The sequence below is a fragment of the Centrocercus urophasianus genome, unplaced genomic scaffold, assembly GCF_019232065.1.
Source record: "Centrocercus urophasianus isolate 14NV4802_14NV808 unplaced genomic scaffold, USGS_Curo_1.0 seq_31, whole genome shotgun sequence".
In the NCBI taxonomy this organism is placed as follows: domain Eukaryota; kingdom Metazoa; phylum Chordata; class Aves; order Galliformes; family Phasianidae; genus Centrocercus; species Centrocercus urophasianus.
This window is the reverse complement of record NW_024884878.1, coordinates 6,217,835-6,240,127: the sequence shown is the minus strand read 5'-3', so window position 1 is coordinate 6,240,127 and position 22,293 is coordinate 6,217,835. Positions and strand designations below refer to the sequence as shown.

Here is a 22,293-nt window from a genome sequence, read left to right as displayed (position 1 = left end):
TTCCTTATTGTTCACCCATTATGTGTTCAGCTTTTTTGTGCAAGATACCCTCATATATAGTGTACATGTAGATTAGGAATCCAAATATTAACAAATGTCTTTTGTCTCTGCAGTTACTTTTTTTGTTGTTTTGTTAACAGGATATTTGTCTAAAGCAAAGGATATCTATAAAAACATCTTAGAATCCTGTTTGAATAATACCTGGAGGCAGCTGAAGATTGTACAGTACAGCAGCCAGAAAAAGCATGAATCCAGTCCGAGATTAGCAGAGCTTCAGTGTCGACTGTTAGATTGGATGCAAACTTATGCAGAGGAACAGAGTGTTAAGGTTAGCGATATAAACTATCTCTCTAAGCAAGTGAAACGCATCTAAAATATAGTAATAATTGTAAAACCATCTTCAAATGAGAAATGGTATCTGTTAAATAAGGAAAATCGCAGAATCACAGAATGGCTTAGATTGGAATGCACCATAAAGATCATCCAGTTCCAAATCCTTGACATAGACAGAGTTGCCATCCACAAGGTCAGGCTGCCCAGGGCCCCAACCAATCTGGCCTTGAATCCCTCTAGGTATGGGGAATCTATAGCTTTCTGGGGAACATGTTGCAGTGCCTCAACCCCCTTGGATTAAGGAATTACTTCCTAATATTCAGTCTAAATGTTCTTTCATTTAGGTTGACGCCATCTCCCTTTGTTCATCACTTTCCACCCCTGTAAGAAGTCAGCTTCTCTCTTACTTTCATACTATCCTCAAGTGCTGAAAGGTTGTAATGAGGACTCTCCAGTCTTCTCTTCTCCGAGATGAACAAGTCCAGCTTCTTAAATCTTTCTTTGCAGGAGAGGTGCTCCAGCCCCCTGACCACCTTTGTAGCCCTCATCTGGATTCACCCCAACATCTCCAAGTCCTTGTGCTGGGGGCCTCAGACTTGGACTTGGTATTCAGGGTGGGGGAATGAGAGCAAAACAGAAGGGGTCAATCACCTCCTTCACCCTACTGGCCCTTTTGGTGCAACCAAATTAAATTTGGCCTTCTGGGCTTGTAGCATGCACTGCTGGTTCATATATAGCTTTTCATCCACCAGAAGTCCTTCTCTGCAGGGCTCCACAGGAGTTGCCCTGACACAAGCACAACACCTTGCACTTGTCCTTGTTGAATCTCTTTAGGTTCACGTTGGTCCGCTTTTCAAGCTTCTCCAGATCACTTTGAATGGCATGTCTTCCTTCTAGTCTGTCGACTGCTCCACTCAGCTTGGTGTCGTCATCGAACTTGCTGAAGATACACTCAATCCTGCTGTCTTGTCATTGATAAAAATGGTGAGCAGCAGTCCCGAGATGCATCACTGGGGGACTTCAGTTTTGGACAGATTCCAGCTGGACATAGAGCCAGTTACCATATCCCTCTGGCTGCAACCATCCAATCAATTCTTTATCCACTGAATAATCCAGAATTCAAGGCCATATCAATATGTTCAATTTAGAGATAAGGGTGGGGGACCATATCAAAGGGTTTGCAGAAATCCAGGTAAATGGCAGCAATTGCTTTCAGTTTGTCTGCTGATGGTAGACAAATCCTCCACTGCATCATAGAAGGCCACCAGATTTGTTGGGCACGATCTATCCTTCGTGAAGCTGTGCTATCTGTCTCAGATGTTGCTTTTTCCATTTCTTAAAAATGGCTGGGATGTTTCCCTTTTTCCAGTCACCAGGGACTTTGCCTGACAGCCATGACTTTTCAAGTATAATGGAGAGAGGCATAACATAAAATTAAGGATAACATAAAGTTTAAGACATCTATCAGGAGTAATGGAGATTTGTGTTTCTTTGGATCTCCCCTTCTGCAAGAGTAAAACGTGTTTTAAAATTGTAAGAGCTTTGTTTTTTTGCAGATGGTAGTTGTTCCTCTGATAAGTATATTGTATCATATCAATTACTGTAAATTTCATCATAACCTTTTATTTGGCAGCTTCAATCTTCTTTTCTTCTGGTGCAGAAACTCATAGCACAAGTAAGAGCTGTGTATTTGTGCAGTGGTGCTCAGGGCACAAACACTGTGGACTGTATGGCTGTAGTTATCCATTGTCTCTGCTTGACGAATGTATCTGCCCAAACTCCCCATGTTACGTTTATATGAGTAAATGCCTGTGAGGCATGGCTATGGCACTGATAATAATAGAACTGTGGAATAAATTAGTTTTAAGTTTTTGGTGTTTTTTTTTCTGGAAATGTGAATATTCTGAGTGACTCCATGCAGGGAATAATACCGTTTTCATTTGTGTATTATTTATTATTTACTTACAGAACACTTCTCACATAATAAAACAGAAATGAAAATATGTGTATATATATATATATATATATATACTATACATATACTTAAATATCCTGACATTTTGCAGTAGAATTTATGCTACTGAAGACACAGCTGAAAAAATCCCCAAATCATTAAGCTTATTTTCATTTATTTTAGTTCTTTCTCATGCTTCACTTCTTCTTTTGACTCTGTTAAGAGACCATGTGATGATTTAACTTTCATGAAAAGATAAGTATAGAATCACGGAATCGTGGAACGGGTTGGAATTAATATTAAAGCCCATTTAGTTCCAAGCCCAGTGCTGTGGACAAGAATGCCACCCAGCAGATCAGATTGCCCAGAGCCCCACCCATCCTAGCCTTAATGTCTCCAGGGATGGGGCAGCCACAGCTTCTCTGGCCAATCTGTAACAGGGCCTCCACTTCACTGTCCTCACAATGAAGAATTTATTTCAAATATCTTACCAAAATTCACCTCTTTTAAAACCATTCCCCCTTGTCCTGTTCCCAATCCCTAATAAATAGCTCCTTCCAGCTGCTCTCAGGGCACTTATTGCCCAACCTGCACTTGACTTGTTCTTGGGATTGCCCCCACCATAGGTGTGCTAAGTCCAACAAGCTGTTTTATTGGAATTTAAATTGGATATGAAGCACCTAAAACAAAATATTAATAATTGTTTTGTTGCTTATCTTTCATTAGCACCTGTATGTTGATTTCATCATCATTTTCTTGTTCTTAATCATAATGCATTTTGCTTTCTGTCACTAAGATCATGCTGTACTAGGAGACATATGACAACTTTGTCATATTAATGTCAGCTCATTGACAATTTTGCCTTCCTTGTGAACTCCACTAGATGCAATTTTTAAAGCTTTGAAGTATAACTGAGTTTTGACTTGCCACTTTGACTTAAATTTGTGCGGAATTTCAGAGTACACATGATTTTATTCGCAATTATCATTCATGCTTCACTGACAAAACAAAAGAAACAAATCTGAAAAGAATTTCTGATCTTTCTGTTTCACTTTATTTCATTTCTACTCATGATTATGTAAGGATATCACTAAAAATATATGATCTAGCTCACAACAGGATGTCCTGAGGATGTTATTCAATGATGTAGTTAAAAAGCAGATCTGCATTTTAAGTTACAGATGTCCAAATCTGTCTTGAAAGGAACCACTGGGTTGTCAGGTGGCTGTTCTCTTCAGCAGCATGTGGAAATTTGTCTTTTTTAAGGTTGTCAGGTGGATAGATGTCCAGAAGTTTTTTTCTAAAAAGGTCTAACTGAATTTTTGACATTTACGTATATAATTATCTTGTGCACCTTAAGTCTTAGAGTTAGATTAGTGATGAGCCTTCTTTAAAGTCTTATCTTGTTTATCCCAAGAAAAGTGCATACAAAACTTCATACCAGTTCAGATATCATCCTGTTTGAAGCTGAAGGTCTGATGTAAGTCTTGGGAATGAATCATAAATTATGCAGGATAAAACTAGGCAAATATTGCTGGTTACACATTCTTATTTAAATGTTTTGATTATTTAATACAAATTCAGTTTCAAAATTTTGGATAAGGTAAACATATTTTCCAGTAGTGACCAGAGTATGGTTATTGGCTGGATTCTAATCTTTTCAGTGCTTCCATCTTCAGCAAAGCTTAGCGGCTATCAAATGTAATCTGGCTTTAGAAGTAATACTTCAAAGTACTCCATTTTCAGTCTGGAAAATCTTTCTAATTGGTATGGCAGAATGTAATGCCTCCCTCCAGTACATCATCACCTTCTATCTGATGTTTAGAATTAGACTAAAAGATTTGTTTTTACTTCTTTAACTTGTCTTCTTCCAGATACTAATCATACTAAGAATGGACTCTGAGAGAGAAAAGGCAGTTCTCATTCACACTGTATCTAGACTAGAAGGTAAATAATTATTTTAATCTATTTTTGAAAGAAAAAGTTTGCGCATTCTGTGCTTAGTTATTTTCCTATTTAAGTGCTTTTTCAGAAGTTTCTCGTCCTTCTCTTCATTAGGACGTTTTAATGTACTTTTCGCACTTTTTTTCTGTTTCCAAATTCTATTATAAACCTTCATTTCCCCCTCATTTCTGATGTTTATTTTCACCTCTTTGAGACTTCTGACATAACGTCTCGTTACAAAAGAATGAGAGTTCATGTGTCAGGTCAAAATTGTAATTAACAGAACACAAAGTATATGTGTCCCACATTGCCTAATATAATTGTATCAGTTGCTCAGATTATCTGTCTATAGTTGGCTGTGTGTCAGGGGTATTCTTCCTTCTATGCCACAATTAAGGATAATTTAGAAGCCTTAAGTAAACTTTCTAACATAAGGCTCTAAATGAGTATTTTGGTGTAGGTCATGATTTCTGTTCACCACTTGTTACTTGTTACTGACCTTGTATGTTAATTGGCTAAATACATGAGCATCGTCAATAACATACTATTACAATCAAGAAAAAAACATGGATTTCCTGTCTCCCAGTCCCACTGATAAAGCCACACTGTCATCATTTTACTTTTGTGTAATCATTATACAAGCTTTTTCTTCATAGGAGATTCATTTGATAGAAAAAAATGTTTCGGAAGATTGATATTTGAGCCTGTACTTATGTATGGGGCAAGCTATTGATTCTTTTCATATTGTTTCTTAAAACGTATTTGAGTTCTGCTTAAATGTTAGCATTGTCAAGTATTGTGCCATTCTTCTGCTTCTTAGAATAAAGTTGAATTTCCTTTGCTCCTTAAAAAAATGACAGCTTATCTTTCAGAATATTTTAAAGGAGGGAGACATTCACAATGTTTTTACTAATTATAATAATGTTTACTTTTAAGTGTTTGATTTGTTTCCACTTCTTAAGACTTGATTTCAAACACAAACCAATCCAACTAACTTAAAGTTTACAAAAGAGGCCTTTGTGTTACACAAATAACAGTTTTCTTAACTGCATCTTCCAGTCATGTTTACAAAACCTAGAGCACACAAAAAGCATACAGGGGTTTAAAACTTAATGGCAAGAAATGCTTCATTCTGTACTAGCTTTGTACTAGCAGAAGACAATTTATTTGATTAAGATCACAATAATTTTTATGCAGGTTTAAAAGCCATTGATTTGAATTCTGAGAAAAAAGGAAACATTCTGGGATATAGAGATATCGTCACCAAGTAAGTTAAAATCTAGATTCCAAAAAACAGAGCCAGAAGTCCTTTCTCATGGTTTTCTTCAGTAAAACTTTGTTCATTTTCATTGTAGTATCTTGTTCTGAATACATTTTCAGAATATGGATTTACAGCTTCATTCTGAGAACAGAGAATTTTGTCCAAATTCCAGCAAAGTGCTTAGTTACAGGGCTCAGAGGAGCTGCCCTTGCAATTGCACATGAGCATTTTAGAAAAACTCTCCAGTGTGTAAAATAAAAGGTGTAAGGCTGAAATAATGGCAAAGTATGAGTATGCAGGGAGATAGGAATTAAGTAGATAATTGGAGTATGGGGGAGTACAACTTCAAATTTTAAAATGACTTTTTAAAGCAATTACAGGTTTTAAATTCAGGAAAGGTAAGTTCTTTTTCTGAACAGACCTCAAACAACTGTAATTCTTCACACTTCTTTTAGAAGTGTGTTTGTTTATTTTGTTCTGAGTGTAGTTGTACCTGAACATATTTTTAATTTTCATTTTATATCCTCAGTAGATATGCCTGTGTTATTATACAAAATCAGAACATTGGAGCTGACTTCCCCTGGAGACTCTTCTCATTAGTGATAGAATATGATTATTCTGAAAACTCTTGCTGGAAAAAACTGTGTGAAAATCTAAATATTGCATACATGACTTTTAAAACCATCCTCCCTGAAACAGTACAAATGGGTAAGTGCCAAGAATTGGACTGACACATAAGAGAAAAGTATTTTCTATTCTATGAAATGTTACATTTGTGTGTGGGATGAGGATGAATCATAAATTATGCAGGATAAAACTAGGCAAATACTGCTGGTTATGTTAACCAGAAAGATAGGAAGATGTTTTTCTTGGGTACATGATATTATGTTTGGACAAAATGTGGTAGTAAGTGTTGGTAATCTCTTATAAAACACTTCTGCCAAGTTTACAGGTTGTTGACAGTTAATAGAAGTTGTATCTACCCTTCCTCATGCTGACAGAATATTGCTGTGCACATAAAAGAATAAATCTAAGCTCGAGCTTGGTTTGAAAGGGATTCAGAAGAGTTTAATTTTGGTGGAAAAAAAAATAGCATATAACAGAAGCATTATAATGGGGATGAATAAAAGCTGCATGTTTTCAACATACATCAATTTAAATATTGAAATATAAATTGAGATTTTTGCTCACTAAACTATTATCTTACGTATGCAAAATGTTTCAGGAAATCACTGTGGTTCTTCTCTTCTGGAGATACAGATTCCTTATGTGTTTCTCACCACTGAAGGTCTTCTTAATATGCCAGATTTTCTTCAGCTTTTGGAATCTCAGTGAGTGAAAATGACCTGTTAAATCTTACTGACTAATTACTTTCAGCTTTCCAGGGTATAGAACCAGTTTTCTAGGATATAGGTCCCTTTTTTGGGTTGGAAGGGACCTTACAGATCAGTCCCTCTGGTATGGGCAGGGTTGCCATCCACTAAATCAGGCTCTGGATCAGGCTGCCCAGGGCCCATTCAATCTGTCCTTGGATGCGTCCACAGATGGGACATCCACAGCTTCTCTGGGCAGCCTGTCTGTGCCCTACCATTCTGAGAGAAGAATTTCTTCCTAGCATCTAATCTAAACCTGTCCTCTTTTACTTTGAAACCATTTCCCCTTGTCTTATCACTATCAGACCAACAAAAAGTAGCTCTCCTTGCTGTTTATAAACTCCTTTTTAGTACTTGAGGGCTGCAGTGAGGTCTTCCTCAGGGTGTTATCTTCTGTCTGAACAAGCCCAGCTCCCTCAGCTTGTCTTCATAGGAGCAGTGCTTCAGCCCTCTGATGATCCTCGTGGTATCCTCTGGACCCACTCCAATAACTCCATGTCTTTTTTCTGTTGGGCACCTCAGGTGGTATGCAGTACTCCAGGAAGAGCCTTGTGAGGGTAAAGCAGAAGGGGACAATCACTTCCCTTGCCCTGCTGGCCAGCCCTCTTTTAATGCAGCTCAGGATCTAGTTGGCCCTCTGGTCTGCAAGCACACACTGCTGGCTCACAAACAGCTCTTTGGCTACCAGATACCTCAGCAGGGCTGTTCTCAATGAGTTTTCCCAGTCTGAACTCGTATGTGCCATTGCCCCAGTTCAAATGCCACTCTTTGCACTTGGCCTTTTTGAATCATGTTTGAGATGTTCACATCTTGTGGGCCTATCTTCACACTGGCCCACTCCTCAAGCTTCTCCAAGTCCCTTTGGATTGTAGTCCTCTCTTCTATTGTGTCAACTGCACTACTCAGCTCAGTGTCATCAGCAAACGTGCTCTCAATCCCACTGTCTAGATCACTGATAGAGGTGTATAATCTTCCTGATGTCAGGTAATTACCAAATTGAGATTATTAGCACTGCAAGAGACAATAAGATAGCTTTTCCACTGAAGTCAGTGCATTTATTCTATAGATTCATGCATATGTCAACCAAAGGATATGTTGATATTTTAATTTTTAATATAAGCTGGGACTTTTTATGAAGACAACTGTTTTCATTGTCTCTTTTCCCTGAAAATTACAGTGTCATCAACAAAAAACGTTTTTTGCTTTTCCACTTTTTTATGCTTTGAAAAGGGTTTGTATTAATTCTTCGAAGTAATTGCTTTGTATTTTTTGATTTTTAAGTACCTAAATACTGCAGATAAAGTAGAAGTTTCGTTTTCTGATGTATCACAGCTTTTGGAAGAAGCTAAGTTAAAAATAAACAAGTAAATACTTTCATTGTTTACTTGAGATTTAATATTTTCTTGATTTTGAATACCTCTTCAGCTTGTACAAACATTTGTGTATTTGTAAAACATTGTTCATGTGTATTGTTTTCTTTGGCATAATTTTCTTGCATTTAATTTTCTTAGTAATAAATACACACTATAACAGTCTTCTACCCAGAAAACTAGAAAGAAAGAAAGGAAGAAAGGAAGAAGAGAAATAGCAGTCATCTATTAAACCTAGTGTCAGGGATGCATGTCATTAATTTCACCATGCTGTTGAAGAGACTTTCCAGTTTTTGATATCTGTCTAATTGCAGTTGAACAGGAAAAAATAATGAAAATAATGCTTTGACTTCAAAATTTGAACATTCAGTTTGAAATACACTTTTGAAGATGGACCTGTTCAAGTTCACTATTCAGCTTAGCCACTAGCTAAATGTTCGGAGATGATTTTCAGTAGTTTCCCAGCAAATCCTCTTCACATTCACCTACATAAATAAGTAGTTTCAGAGATGCTTACAGTTCCCCTTTTAGCTCATGGATAATGTGCTTGTCCACACATTTTCCTAGCAGATTGTGGTCCCTTGTGTTTTCTGGGATTTAGACCAATTAATGCGACTATCATTTCTCCTCTACTTCCCACCTCAGACAGCCAAGACTCCTCTAAATTTCTAAACATGCAGTGCTCATTCAGGGAGTTTTTGCTAGCATTGCTTGTAAAACAACATTGTGCTACTGTCAGTTTTAATTCAGTCAGAAAAAATTTAGCATTATGCAAAGAGCGGTGAGTAATTTTTCACCCAGTTTGCTTTCCCTGTGCTGCACAGTTGTGAAAGGAAGGAAATAAATGCAATATACATGCAATTACTCTGAAAGAAGTTGAGATTTTCTTGTCCCATAGACATCAGTGTAAATATTTGCTTTACTTATTTGTCTTAGCTCTTTAATATATCGTTGTTTATAATCTCAGAGTGTACGTCACAGAATCACACAGAATCACAGAATGGCCACACTGGGTTGGAAGGAACCTCAAGGATCATGAATCTCCAAGCCCCCCTGCCACATGCAGTGCCACCAACTGTCAAATGTCAAGGTCAATGCCACGAGGCTAATTGCATTAGAATCACCTATGTTGGAAAAGACCTCAGAGATCATGTATTCCAACTTGTGCCCCTTGCCTCAGGAGTCCAGCAGGTTTTAGCCTAGTAGTATTTCAATACCTTACTTCTACAATTATGTTTGTTCTGTGGATGTGCCTTGAAGTTAACCTGATCATTTGAGAAAGATCCCAATATTAAAACAACACGTTACCATATAAATTGTATAAAGAGATGAATGCTATTCATTTCCTTTAAGAAAGCTCAATGTTTCATTTAACTGAGCTTCAATAACAGAATTACAATATTAACTGATAAAATTAATAATATTCAGCTACAGCATTACTTTTGTTGAAAGAAGCTGCAGTTACTCCTTGAGGCTACTTGGAGATACAGACCGATATGTTGTGTTGACAGTAGATGAACGTACTGCTATCTTCTTGCAGGTACAAAACGAAATTATATTCAGATTCTACAGTGGGATGTATCACTTCTTGACCATGTCTGCACACTTCTAATGTATCTTTTGTTCTTAATAATATCAAAATCACTCATTTTCTCATGACACAAATTATTTCCAAATTCTGTAACTCCAAAATTAAGCCTATGCCAGCTTGACTAGCTAAAAACATTCTCATCTCACTGCTGACATTTTTCACAGAAGTATTACATTTCACTTCAAATTGACTGTATAAATATAGTTAAAATATGTAGCTGAGGATAGGATTGTATACATGAATGTTGTAATAACCAGTTAAGTGTGACTATATTCTCGTACCACTCTGCATGTTAATTCTTCCCATTTCAGATAGTTAATAGTTTAGAAAATAAATTCATTAGTTTAGAATTAATTTAGAAAATAATTCATTCTGTTTTTTATAAAAATGAGGAATACTTTAAATGATGGAATGGTATGTAAACTCTGTTACATAGCAAGACAAATGTCTCAATGTGTAGAAGAGCAGTTACTGATAAGGAATAAAATAATCAAATAGGACTGCAGGCTCAATGCAGATGGATATTCCTACATGCTATTTACTGCAAGTGCTTATGCAATTAGCAGTGCTGTGCTTTATAAATTCATTGTATGTATAATGTAATTTATATATGCTATGTTAACTACTGTGGGGGTTTGCAACCGTATTTTGCATTGTTAAAACTTCCCAAAATCTTAGAACATCTTAAAAAGTAACGTTTCTGTTTCACAGGATGAATAAAAAGGTATGAAGAAATGAATTAGAATCTTTATGATTCTCAGATACGTCTTTGTTATTTATATTATTTACCTATAAACATGTTTGATCTAACTCATGATCATGTTTGATATAACTCATGTATAATACAGCAATGCATATGAAAGGGTTGTGACAGCCATGGTAATATGTTTATCTAGTTTTTAATTTTTATATTAATTTCATGGTAGAATATGGATGAGTTAAACCATGAGAAGTCCTGCGACAATGTAATATCGAAGCTGATAGCATTATCACTCCAATATACATGCTGTTGGGTTGTTTTCTACTCCAGAGAAAGACTGAGTTTGGAGTAAGTAAATAAAATCTTTTGCTGTATCATTATTTTTAAAACAAAGATATTGCTACAGGAAGCTGCACACCAGAACAAGCTAAAACTCTGTTATTTGAATTTCTCTGTAGGGACACTTTTCTCTTCAAAGGATGTGAATATTCTAGGCTTGTATTTCTTACATGCTCTAATCTTTTCACCTTGTTACATTATTGTCATAAGCTCCACTGAAAAACTCAGTGGAGGCCCCCCAAAACCTGGCAAGGTTCATTTCCATGTTTATATTGTTTCTAGTCTTCCACAAGACAAAAAATTAAAGAAATCACTGAAATAAAATAGGAGTCTTTGAGGCAGGTAACTCTAATATAGGGCAAGTTTTTATTAAATATTTCAAATCAGCAAGTCCAGAACATTCATGGTATTAAAGGTATTATCAACAGCGACTATGCTTTTGAAGTGTTTGAAGTAAATTAATCACTATAATTACATGGTTATGAATTATTTCTATGTTAGCGTTACTGTACATCATTTCCAAGAGGGAGATATTCTTCCAGTATACCAGTAGGGTTTTTTGCTGTGGAAGTACTACTTTTATTGATATACCTCTCAAGCAGTCCTTCATTACCTATTGCAAGGTTTTTTCTGTAAGGAAGTGGTTAATCTTTCATGCTTCACTTTTCCTTTGTGTATAATTTTTCTCCAGTGACTGACTCTGATTCAGCCTTTTTGCTTCAGGCCAGGCTTTTTTGCTGCGAGCTGGTTCCATTTTCTTCTTTACAATGTGTCCTTCAGTAGTCAGTCATTTCACACACCCTAGTTATCTTTTCACAGGTGATAATGTTCAAGGAAATATACTCATGTTCCAAATTCCAGGAAATGGAACAGAAATTTATTAACACAGAGAACAGGCAAGTCACATTTGTTATGTGCATATAAAATATTAATGGTCTGATTAAACTGTTCTTACAGGTACAGTCTCAGCGGAGATACTCTTCTCAGCCTTGTCTTAATTTATGCCAATTTGATAGAATTTACACAGAAGTCAGAAGACTTTGAAGTGAAGGTAATTTTTTTTTTTTTTGTAACAGCTCTTCCATTTTAATCTTCTCTATGTGATATTCCCAAAGTATTCTATTAATGTGCACATCCAACAACAGAAACAGAAAACAATTCAAAAGTCAGAAAATAAGATGATAAAGGACTTCAGTTCAGGACTTCTGAAGTCAGTAAAACCTCTGATGGACTGTAGTACAAGCTGAATCAGATTTGTGCAGAGGCTAGACAGTCTGTTACATCTGGAATGATGTTGTACCTTTAATTTTATGAATACTAAAGCAGGTATTAATCTCTTGTTATCCTATCAATGCCTTAATTTGAAGTTTTGAGTTAATATTGTTCTTAATGTAGAGGAAAAGAAAGTGTATCTTTTCTCTGTAATGTCAGATAGCTTGTCACATTTTTATTATGTGACTACAAATATGCTTTTATTCTTTATAAATAAAAAATGCAGTATCATTTTAATTCACATTTTAAAAATGGGGCAAAAATTGTGTTGGTCCTCCTTTTGCACGAAGTAGCCTTTTTAGGCAGTTTTTAAAACTTTTTTACATATTAATGCTTGTTTCAAAATTTTTGGTTAAGTTCAAGATTTTTTCAACCCGTTTATACAGCACTTTAGTTGACAGCTTGTTTGGAAATTGCCTACCTTTTCAAAGGGTTGCACATCTCTATCTTAAACTATTCTGGGCATTTCAGAATTGCCTGTTTTGAATTCATAGCAATAAATCTAAAACATATAAGAGATTATAGAAGAAACTAAATTTTGCCTACATTGGATTTGTATAAATTTATTGTATAAATAAGGAGTGTAATTTGGAGCTAGATTTGTGGTCAGTTGTTGAAGTTCACAATGAGCATAGGTCTGGATTAGTTAGTCTACCTTGCTAGCTACTGTGCTCAGTTTTTTCCATCTGCTAACTACTAATGATAATGAAGACATTTGGAGTTTTACTCCTTAGCATAAGCTTTAACCAAAATTATTGTTATTATAGGTAGTTCTTACACCAGGGATTGAAGAGGCAGCACTGTTAATTCGTCAAATAGCTGACAACATTTTGATGACATCTAGTTTCAGTCCCCATGAATGGCTGGACAAATCTTGGCTTTCTGTCTTGCCATCTGAGGTTATTTAAATTTATGCTACCTTACACTGTTTTCTTCTTGTTTCTCAGAATAAGTTCTATGTGATTTTTTAATATGTTGTTATTTAATTAATTTATACATTTCATATCTGTATGTATGTATATATGTTATAGATACATAAACACACACGCCTATGTAAAGCTTCTGACATCAGTCATCTTTGTTAGCAGACTTTTCCCTGTGCTTTCACAGTGAAACTTCAGAGAAATTTATCCTTCACACCTCTAGGCTGTTATGTGTGACTGACATCCTTTCAGCACTACTTTTGAAGAACTATCCACACTGTTAAAGATAAAGATATGGTGGCTTACTTGGGCAGTAAGCCAGATTCACTGATAATCATCTATTACTGAAGTCAGTGAAGTTGCTTACAGTGTTGTTTTACCACAAGCTGATAATATTTGCTTAATTCCTCATGCAGTATTTGGAAATAAATATTACTGGTCCACATCCACCAATTATGTTCAAATATTGATGTTGTCTAGTGTATTGAGATTTCCAAATTGATCCTAATGGAGATTTAGTCACCTCACATGAAAAGCCTGAACTATTAAAAAGTCAGGATACTTTTTAGAATTTGCAAAATTCAAAAGCATTCTAAGTCCTTGGCATGGTCTTTTAAATGTGAAATACTGGATTATAACTCTTCCAAATTAGAGATTAAGGATACTGTTTTTTAAAAAAAAGAAAAGACTGAGAAAAGTAATTGGTTGTATTTTATCTCTGTTAAAGGCATTAGGTCCTGATGTGTTGAATGCAGAGCTTTATGAAAGTCAAGAACTAGAAGCTGACATTCTTTAGATACCACAGTTTTGAAGTTACTGCCCGTTGTGTGACATTCAGTTCCACCTAGTAATTCCTGCTTCTAGCACTTGTCTCATTGCTGTTTACAAATGTTACTTCTGTAAAATAATAGTTTTGCTGGTTCATCTTGATGTAAATAATTCTTATCAAACCACAGAATAAAAATAAAGTAAATTTGGTAGTGTGTTTAGAAATCAAGTTTGAATGACTCACTGGTTTATATAAAAATAATACAGAAATATCTTTTTAATGTACTTCCTTTTTATCAAATTAGTTTTCAAAAATTTACTCTTTAACAAGAATTTTACACTATTAAAAAAATAGTAAAAACAAAATAAAATTCACGTGACGCGTAAAACACCTATCCAAAACTGCACAGATTCAAAGCTCTAATTATGTGATGTGACCTATTGATAGGAATGTCACTGAAGAAAGAAAAATAAATGTCTGACAAAATTATTTCCATTTCCAGATGGAGAAATGCTTGCTTGCTTTTCCTTGTATCAACCCTCTGGTTGCTCAGCTGATGCTAAAGAAGGAATCTTCTTTGAACAGGCTCTTTCTGGCAAGCTATGATCAACTTCAGGAATTACTACCAGAGGTTCCAAAAAAAGTTCTAAAGGTCAGTCAAAAGTAATTTATGTTTTATCTCGGACTGCTTGCACAGTTCTCATTCTTCCTCTGTTTGTTTTTTTTTTAGTCTGATGCTACATGGCTATTTTCTAGTGTCATCTAAAAATGAATTAATGTTTTATTACTTTCAGAGCTTCAGTGTATTGTTCATATTTAAATTACTGTCCTCGCTAGTCCTCAGCAGATTTTGTTGAGCCATCACTACGTTTTTGTTAAGGTTATTAGTACTGGAAAAATTTCTTAACTGGTAAAGTACTCTGAAAAATTAAATAAAAAAAAGTCTAAGCTCTATCATATCAAGTGTCCTATGAGCATATGTGTTCATACACCTCTGTAAAACAAGAATTGTTTTCCAATTGTTTTCCTTTCTTCTTCCCCTTTCCTCCAGCCATCCATTTGCTTGCACTGTAGTACACCACTTGTAAACTCACTGCACGAATCATTTGAAAGAGCCCTTGAGTTTAAGAGGAATAATTCTGTCAACTAAAGTGTTTGAAATTCTGTCTGCAGCTGCAATTGATGTTGCTACTGTTTTCAGTTGGGCCAAGTCCAAGAAAATTACTGACTCATTATAGTCAGCTTGGCTTGGAGAATATGCCCTACAAGGAGCAGCTGAAGGAACTGGGTCTGTTCAGTCTGGGGAAGAGGAGGCTGAGGGGAGACCTTATTGCTCTCTTCAAATACCTGAAAGGTGATTGCAGTGAGAGCGGGGTTGGTCTCTTCTCACTGGCGACAGGTGACAGGATGAGGGGAAATGGCCTCAGGGTTTGCCAGGGTAAGTTTAGGTTGGATATCAGGAAACACTTCTTTACAGAAAGGGTTGTTAAAGCAGTGGAAGAGGCTCCCAAGGGAGGTGGTTGAGTCACCATCCCTGGATGTGTTTAAAAACTGTTTGGATGTGGTGCTCAGGGACATGACGTAGTGGAGGGTTGTTAGAGTTAGGGCAGTATGGTTAGGTTGTGGTTGGACTCGATGATCTTTAAGGTCTTTTCCAACCTGAGCAATTCTATTATTCTATGTTTCTATGATTCTGTTCTAAAAGGGGAGGACATCCTGCTTTCCTGAATCATTCAGTTAAGGTGAAAGAGCCAGGGAAAAGATATTTAGGCACTATTAACTTATACATGTTACTGTAGCAACCATGTGTTTGTATGGTAGTGTTTACTGAGTGAAAGGTATTTTGTTAGTTTATCCTTCCATGACGTGTGAAATGCACCAATACATTGCATATGCCACTTTTTTTCAGTCCTATCTCATGATAGAGAATATACTATGATACTGGTTTCTCATGGTTTGAGTAACGTGATGTTTATTACTTAGTCTGTTTATAGATATAAGACTGGCAGCACATCGTCCACCATAAGTGGCTTTATATTACCAAGTCTTCTGTTTTTATTTCCAGTAACCAAAAATTTATATATAAGCTTTAGAATTCTTACTAGTGATTTGATTTTCATGTCTGAGAGCGTAGACTTGCACTATAAACACTGCTTAAGTCCTTTTATTTGGTTTCAGCATTTTAGTGACATTACCTCTTCGTACAGCACAAATGCTGCTGCGCCACTGAAAACAACAGTGAAACGTTCATCACCTCCAGAAAACTGGAATACCTTTAGAAGACTCTATCCAGATTGTAAGCAAAATTCTCAGTCTTTAGAGTTGCTAGCTAAGGCACAAACCAGCACAGGTAGTTTGAATTACTGCCAAAGTGTATCGTCTCTGAAACCAGGTGGAAGTCTGAGTGTATTAGAACATTTATTTTCCAACCATTGAAAGATGAATTGTTATGATAGGCAGACTGTATTTTAATGCTCAGTGGATTCCTTTTGTTACTGAAAAATGTAGAGAGACTTGCTAATTTTTCGTTTTTCAAAGAGAATGATTCAAATTTTCTTCCACCAGGGCCATCTCATGTGAATTCTGAAGCCTCGTTTCTTCCATTGAAACATAATCAAAGTTTTATCAACTCTGACCTTTCAAGCTATATGCATGAGAGACCATGTTTTTCAGAAGTAGCTCCAGAGAGAAAACAGAATTTCTTTGTTGTACCAAAGGGCAGTGAAGATTTTGATCGTCTAAATGCTATGAATTCTTTTTACATTAAAGGTCAGGCGTTCAGGACACACTGTATCTCTGATCATTCCTCCAAAAATTCTGAAGAAGATTTCTTTACAACTTTCAGTGACTGTGTACCTCCTGACAGCTCTACAGCTTTTCTGGAAGAATTTAGAGGCACAGCATTTAAGAGCCCAGAAATTCAGATACGGAATGACTTTTCATCCACTTGCACATACAATTCATTTGCACCTAGCTTAATTCATTCTGATTCCCTTGTTGATCCAGATGAAATTCAAATTCTGTGTTTCCAAAACCAAGATCGAGAACTTTCAGGAAACAGAAAGCAAAGTCCACCATTCTTATGGGCAAAAGGAAAAAAAATACCAGGTATGTACAAAGTAAGGTGAATTCGCTGAAATTTTATTTGTAACTTCACTGGAAAAAGTATTATTTGTAAAACTCAACTTCGTATTTTCTTTAAGTAATTATTTAATCCAATCTAACAATATTGTTTCCTCTTATGCAAAACACTTGCACTTATTTTTCTTGTGTAAGGAAAGATTCCTAGGTATTAATGTTCAGTTTGGAGCAATAGGAAATTAAAATATAAATGATGGAACGGGTTGGAAGGGACTTTAAAGCCCACCCAGCTCAAACCCTTCCCTGGAAAGAGCAGCCACCCACCGGATGGACTGCCCAAGGCCCTGTCCCAGCTGGCCGAGAATGCCTTCAGGAATGGGGCACCCACAGCTTCTCTGGGCAGCCTCACTGCCCTCTGAGTAAAAAATTTCTTCCTTCTATCTAATCTAAATCTCCTGTCTTTGAAATCATTACTCCTAGTCTGATCACTACTTGCCCTCTTAAAATGTCTCTCTCAGTCTTTCTTACAGTAGGCTACCTTTAAACACTGAAAGGCTGCACTGAGATCTCTGCTCCGTCTTCTTCGCAGGGCTAAACTATGAATGTTGAAATTATTGCAAGGCGTATTTCATCTAATAGAAAGCTTAGTGTGTTTTCATATAGAAAATTCAAGCTTGGTTTTGTGTTGTTGTTTTTTTTTTTTTTTTTTGCAGTGTTTTTGTTTGCTTATTTGTTTTGTTTTCTTATCCATGGCTAAACACAGTTTCTTATCCATCCTAAGCACAGCTGAAGGCGTTTTTTGCAAGGCCTGGTATGTATCCATGGAGCCTTGAAAGTAAGAAAATATCGTTAGTCCCTATTAGACTAAATATTGTTTTGTTGTAGGTTATAGGTTTTTGTTTCATTTTTTTTTTAATCTGCTACTTCTTAAAAAGCAAGATGCCAAGTTCTTAAAAGATATAAGGCTAATCTTCTTAAATAAACCTCCTAACCCCTAGTATAGATAATTTAATCTGTGTTTTCACTGTCTGTAGTTAAAACTCACGGTGACAGAGCAAAGTCAGTGCAGTATTAAATACTTGCACTAATTAGATCAGGCTCATTCATGTAAAGCATGTGTAACTAATTGAAATCATTGTGCTTAATGGGCTGCTTAAGGCAATTCTGGCACTAAACAGAGGAAAAGGTAATTGGATATGGTGAACTGCTTTCAATTTTCAGCCTATGAAAATTAAAATGCTCAAGTGAACTTATGAGCAGACCTTTTGCATCTCCATTGGAATACAAATTGTGACCTGCAGTATTGCTGGATAATGAACAGTGTTTCAGTAACCTGTAACTGACACTGATGGCAGAAAATTCTAACACAGTAGTTTCAGTTGATCAGGACTGCTTCTGTTACAGCATTCTGAAAACAACGGGATCTCCCACTGATTAATTTTCTGATACTTTTTCCTGATATGGCAAAGATATACTTACAACTGAATCAAATCAGGAAAGGGTAAGGGAATTTGCCTGATGTTATGGAACAACAGGCATGTTTTACTTTATCATCCATTAGCCAAGGGAAAAACCAGGTAAGTTGTGCAAAAAATGCAAAAAACACTTAAATACAGTGAAAGCTTTCTGAAATCTCAGATTTAGGAAATGTATGCAGAATCAAGTTAGAAAGACACATTGGAAACCTTCAAGGATTTCTGTAAGTTTCAGAAAAAAAATATTAATTAAACCTCAAACAATTAATGGTAATACACTGAACCACTATTTTTACTGACGCAGATGAAATTGTTTAATAAGTGTGAAAGTTCTATTGTTCTAAGTATCTAAGGCTCTATCTAAAGTTCTATAAAGTACACTTTGCAAGGCCTAAACAGAATTTTCTTCCATTAAAGTGTACTGATAAAATAACTTCTCAAATATTTTATTGTAAAAAATACTTAAGAATGTAAAAAAACTTTCTTAAACTAACTAAGGAACAACTGAACAACTTCTGTTTCTGTTTCAGAAGAATTAGCTTTTGTAATTACTGAACTGTACAGAGTGTAGTGTTAATGAAATAGAAATAAGTTTGAAAACTTGTACTGAAATATTCTGGTTAAGCACAGTGCAGGCTGATTTTGCATATAAGGTCCTATACTATTATTATGAGGTAAAATGCATCAAACTGATCAATAAACAGCAGTTAATATCTGTACATACTCAATTCTACAGTACTTAATGTTTTTCATACAAACTAGTTGAAGCTGAAGCCTGTTACTGCTTCTGAGAAACATGTAGCTGATTTTGTATTTTTAGCTTGTTACACCAATACTTAATTGCCACTTCTTTACCAGATTTGGGACTTGAAGAAGTACCAAGAATTAAAAAGAGGAGATTGATGTATGAAAGAGTACCTGGAAGAGCTGATGGACAAACACGTCTTAAATTCTTTTGAATTAAATAGCGACTTGCATGCCACATCTTTTTTTTTTCTTCTTCTTCCCAATCCTTAAACCATTTGAGTGGAAATTTATTACATTTTTGTTGTTGTTGTTCATTTTTAAAGGGAAAATAGTGTTTGGGATTTCTGACTAAATAAGGATTTCTTTTTTTAGTTCTCACTAAACAAACCAGCTCCTCTAAGCAGGAGAATTACTGATGTAAACACTTAAATCTTTGTTCATATAGGTTGTATAAAGTTACCTTGTTGTTTCTTTATTTGAAAAAAGAAAAAAGAAATAACACACTAAAGCATGTTGAGTTTTCAAACAACCTATGTTTCCTGAACATGCAGGCTTCCACATTTTATAGCAGACTGGATTTGCCTTTATCTTAGAACTGATGATAAAGTCTTAGAAATAAAGCAAGATATCTTTCTGTTTGTCCTCTGGGTTCAATTCCACTTCATTCCTTCTGACAGCCCCTCTGGGAGCCCTGTGATGTTATGAGTTCCTTCATGGCTTGAGTGTGGCTTTAGTCATAATTAACCTTCAGAAACAACACACTTGTTATGTGGACAGCACATGAAAGACAGCTGAAGTTTATGATTCTCATAGATTTGATTCAGAAGATAACGCTGTGACTCTAGTTTTCCACATAATCTAGTGGAGGCTGTTTGTTGATGTACCCATTTTCCAGCCTGCTACACTGCTTCTGTGTGAAAGATGAGAATCATCTAGGAGACAACACCAGAAATTCTAGGCTACAGCAGGGTAGCACAGGAGATTAGACAACAACAAAAAAATCATCTAATTTGCAAGTTGCAGAAGAAAGGATGTGTCCAACTCCCCACTCTCCAGCAAAAGATTTTACAACAGAGCTAGAAATATTTGTGAAGGCAGTGGTAGAGAGTAACTCCATGCTGCTGCTGGCATGCATACTCTGCCAGCTTCAGAAGATCAGTGCCTGCTCAGTGACTTTCCATTCTGATGAGTCAGTTTTCAAACTCGCTTTTTTTGATTGTTAAGTTTAATGCAGTAACAGAATAAAAGCAAATGTATGGTTCAGGCCTGCAGCAAAATAGTTTATTGATATTGAGTCTTCATTAAGCACATATTCATTATCTGGATAAATACAGCCAGTTCTTAAAGGAGCAGCTTTGGCATCTCTGATTGTTAACTGAGAACTCCTAAAAGTACAGTGTCAGTTCCAGGAGTAATCATAGTTCACAGTAATATACACAGGTTATTTGTATCCAAACTGTTAGCAGGAATTCAGAAAATAGTTTTCATGTGTAATATTAATAAAATCTTTTGTAGGATTGTAAATTTGCCAGTGTTTCCATGTTTGACCAATACAAAATAGTTACTAAAATAAAAGTTGCATTTTGCTCGCTATTTCTGGCCCATTTTTGTGGTTGCTTGACCTAACCATTTTCCATCTCTTTACAACACAGATTTGGCTCTGTTTTTCAGAACTGTCTCCCAGCTTGCCAGGCTCGGGAATTTCTTCTTTTAAGAGTGCAGCTCTGCAAAAATTTATTCACAGATGACCTCAGTGGAGAAAATTACAGGAGCCACTCCCTAGCTATGCATTTATATCCTTTCATACAGAGGCTGGCACCAGAACTTTAAGTACACTTTCATTAAAGGCTAGTTCAAATAATCTATTGATTCCTTCAAAAACAAAGGCAAACCATATGTTGCCTACATTCAGTTAGTGAAGGAAATTCAAGTGTCATCTGTACCCAGTTGCTAATAGGTAGGAAAATGTCAGTATACATTCTGATACTGGCAAAGTAGGAGAAGAACTTGCAATGACCATTTAATTTTCACTCTATTTGTGACTCTAAATCTTTGACAGTTTACACACCTAATGGCAACTTTATCACATGTGATACTCTTCCCCTAATTCCTTTCTGTTTAATGTAGAGGAAAATCAGTGCTATGCAAATCCTCCCTTGCCCTCCCCTCAAAAAGAGAAAAAAGCAGCCATATATGAGAATTTCACATCTGGGGAGATCTTTATGCAGTTATTTTTTATTATTATTATTTTTATTATTATGCATTTTTTTGTGTGAGAATGAGAGGTTTCCTAATCACCAGACTTCCATCAGTGGCAGGTAGACTCATTTCTTCAATCACGTTTGTGAAATGCTAGGTGACCTGGCAGGTTACAGCTCTAGAAGTGAAAAAAAAAACAAAATCCCTGCTGGTAAACTCATTGTACTTCTCACTGTGAGGGACCACAGAAAAAAGGTGACCCTGTGGCTCATGTTAGGCACATATGTGTACAGATTTGTGCAGTCATTTAATTAGTTTTACCATAGGCATCCTGTGGAACCCGGACATTGGTATGAAGGACTTCATACAGTGTGTACCCAGAAAGCCAAGTAGTGCAGCAAGCACACTTCTCTACGGAACCTGTATCTTCCTTTCATGGGACTTCAGCACAACCAGCATGCTGCCAGCCCATCTCACACCTGCCGACAGGGTTTTCATTGCTGCTGTTGTTAGGTATGGACACAGCTGGGATCCCACGGAGACTCAGGTCAGCATTATGTGCCATTCAGCGGAGCATGGGGCTGGGGCCCCTGAGGCCTCTGAGAGGCAGCTGCTTGTAACGTAAGATATTTTCTCTATTTCACAGACACCCACAGTGTACGTTCACACCACACATGCAGCAAGTGGTGCTTCAGCTGAAAGGTGCCAGATGGAGCAGCTCAGGGCGATCAAGAGGCAAGAGCCAAGACTGACCAGCTTGCAGCAGCCACCCACCCCTGCACATGGCTGTTTGGCTGCTCCCACTGCCAGCTCAGCAGTGACTCCAGAACCCAGGCATCAGGAAGAATAACAAATGTTGCTGCTAGTGGTAAGTTTTATTCTGTGAGAAAAAGAAACACTAAGGGTTTATTTGGGAGGGAGTGGCTGATAGCCAACTGTTCAAAGGTATTTGAGGTAAACTC

At 36.3% G+C, this 22,293-nt stretch overlaps 1 protein-coding gene across 1 annotated transcript in view; it reads left to right on the top strand.

Annotated features, from left to right (window-relative positions):
* Nucleotides 1-19,449, top strand: part of SHOC1 (shortage in chiasmata 1) — a 48,694-nt gene extending 29,245 nt beyond the window's left edge. The window contains 15 exon segments of the mRNA XM_042829391.1: nucleotides 141-332; nucleotides 759-786; nucleotides 788-947; nucleotides 4,162-4,234; nucleotides 5,429-5,498; nucleotides 6,022-6,200; nucleotides 6,718-6,823; nucleotides 9,664-9,775; nucleotides 10,753-10,874; nucleotides 11,823-11,916; nucleotides 12,905-13,036; nucleotides 14,332-14,481; nucleotides 16,008-16,179; nucleotides 16,395-16,937; nucleotides 19,244-19,449. Of these exon segments, the coding sequence (XP_042685325.1) occupies nucleotides 141-332; nucleotides 759-786; nucleotides 788-947; nucleotides 4,162-4,234; nucleotides 5,429-5,498; nucleotides 6,022-6,200; nucleotides 6,718-6,823; nucleotides 9,664-9,775; nucleotides 10,753-10,874; nucleotides 11,823-11,916; nucleotides 12,905-13,036; nucleotides 14,332-14,481; nucleotides 16,008-16,179; nucleotides 16,395-16,937; nucleotides 19,244-19,344 (2,234 nt within the window). The 3' untranslated portion in view covers nucleotides 19,345-19,449.
* The last annotated feature ends 2,844 nt before the right edge of the window (nucleotides 19,450-22,293 follow it).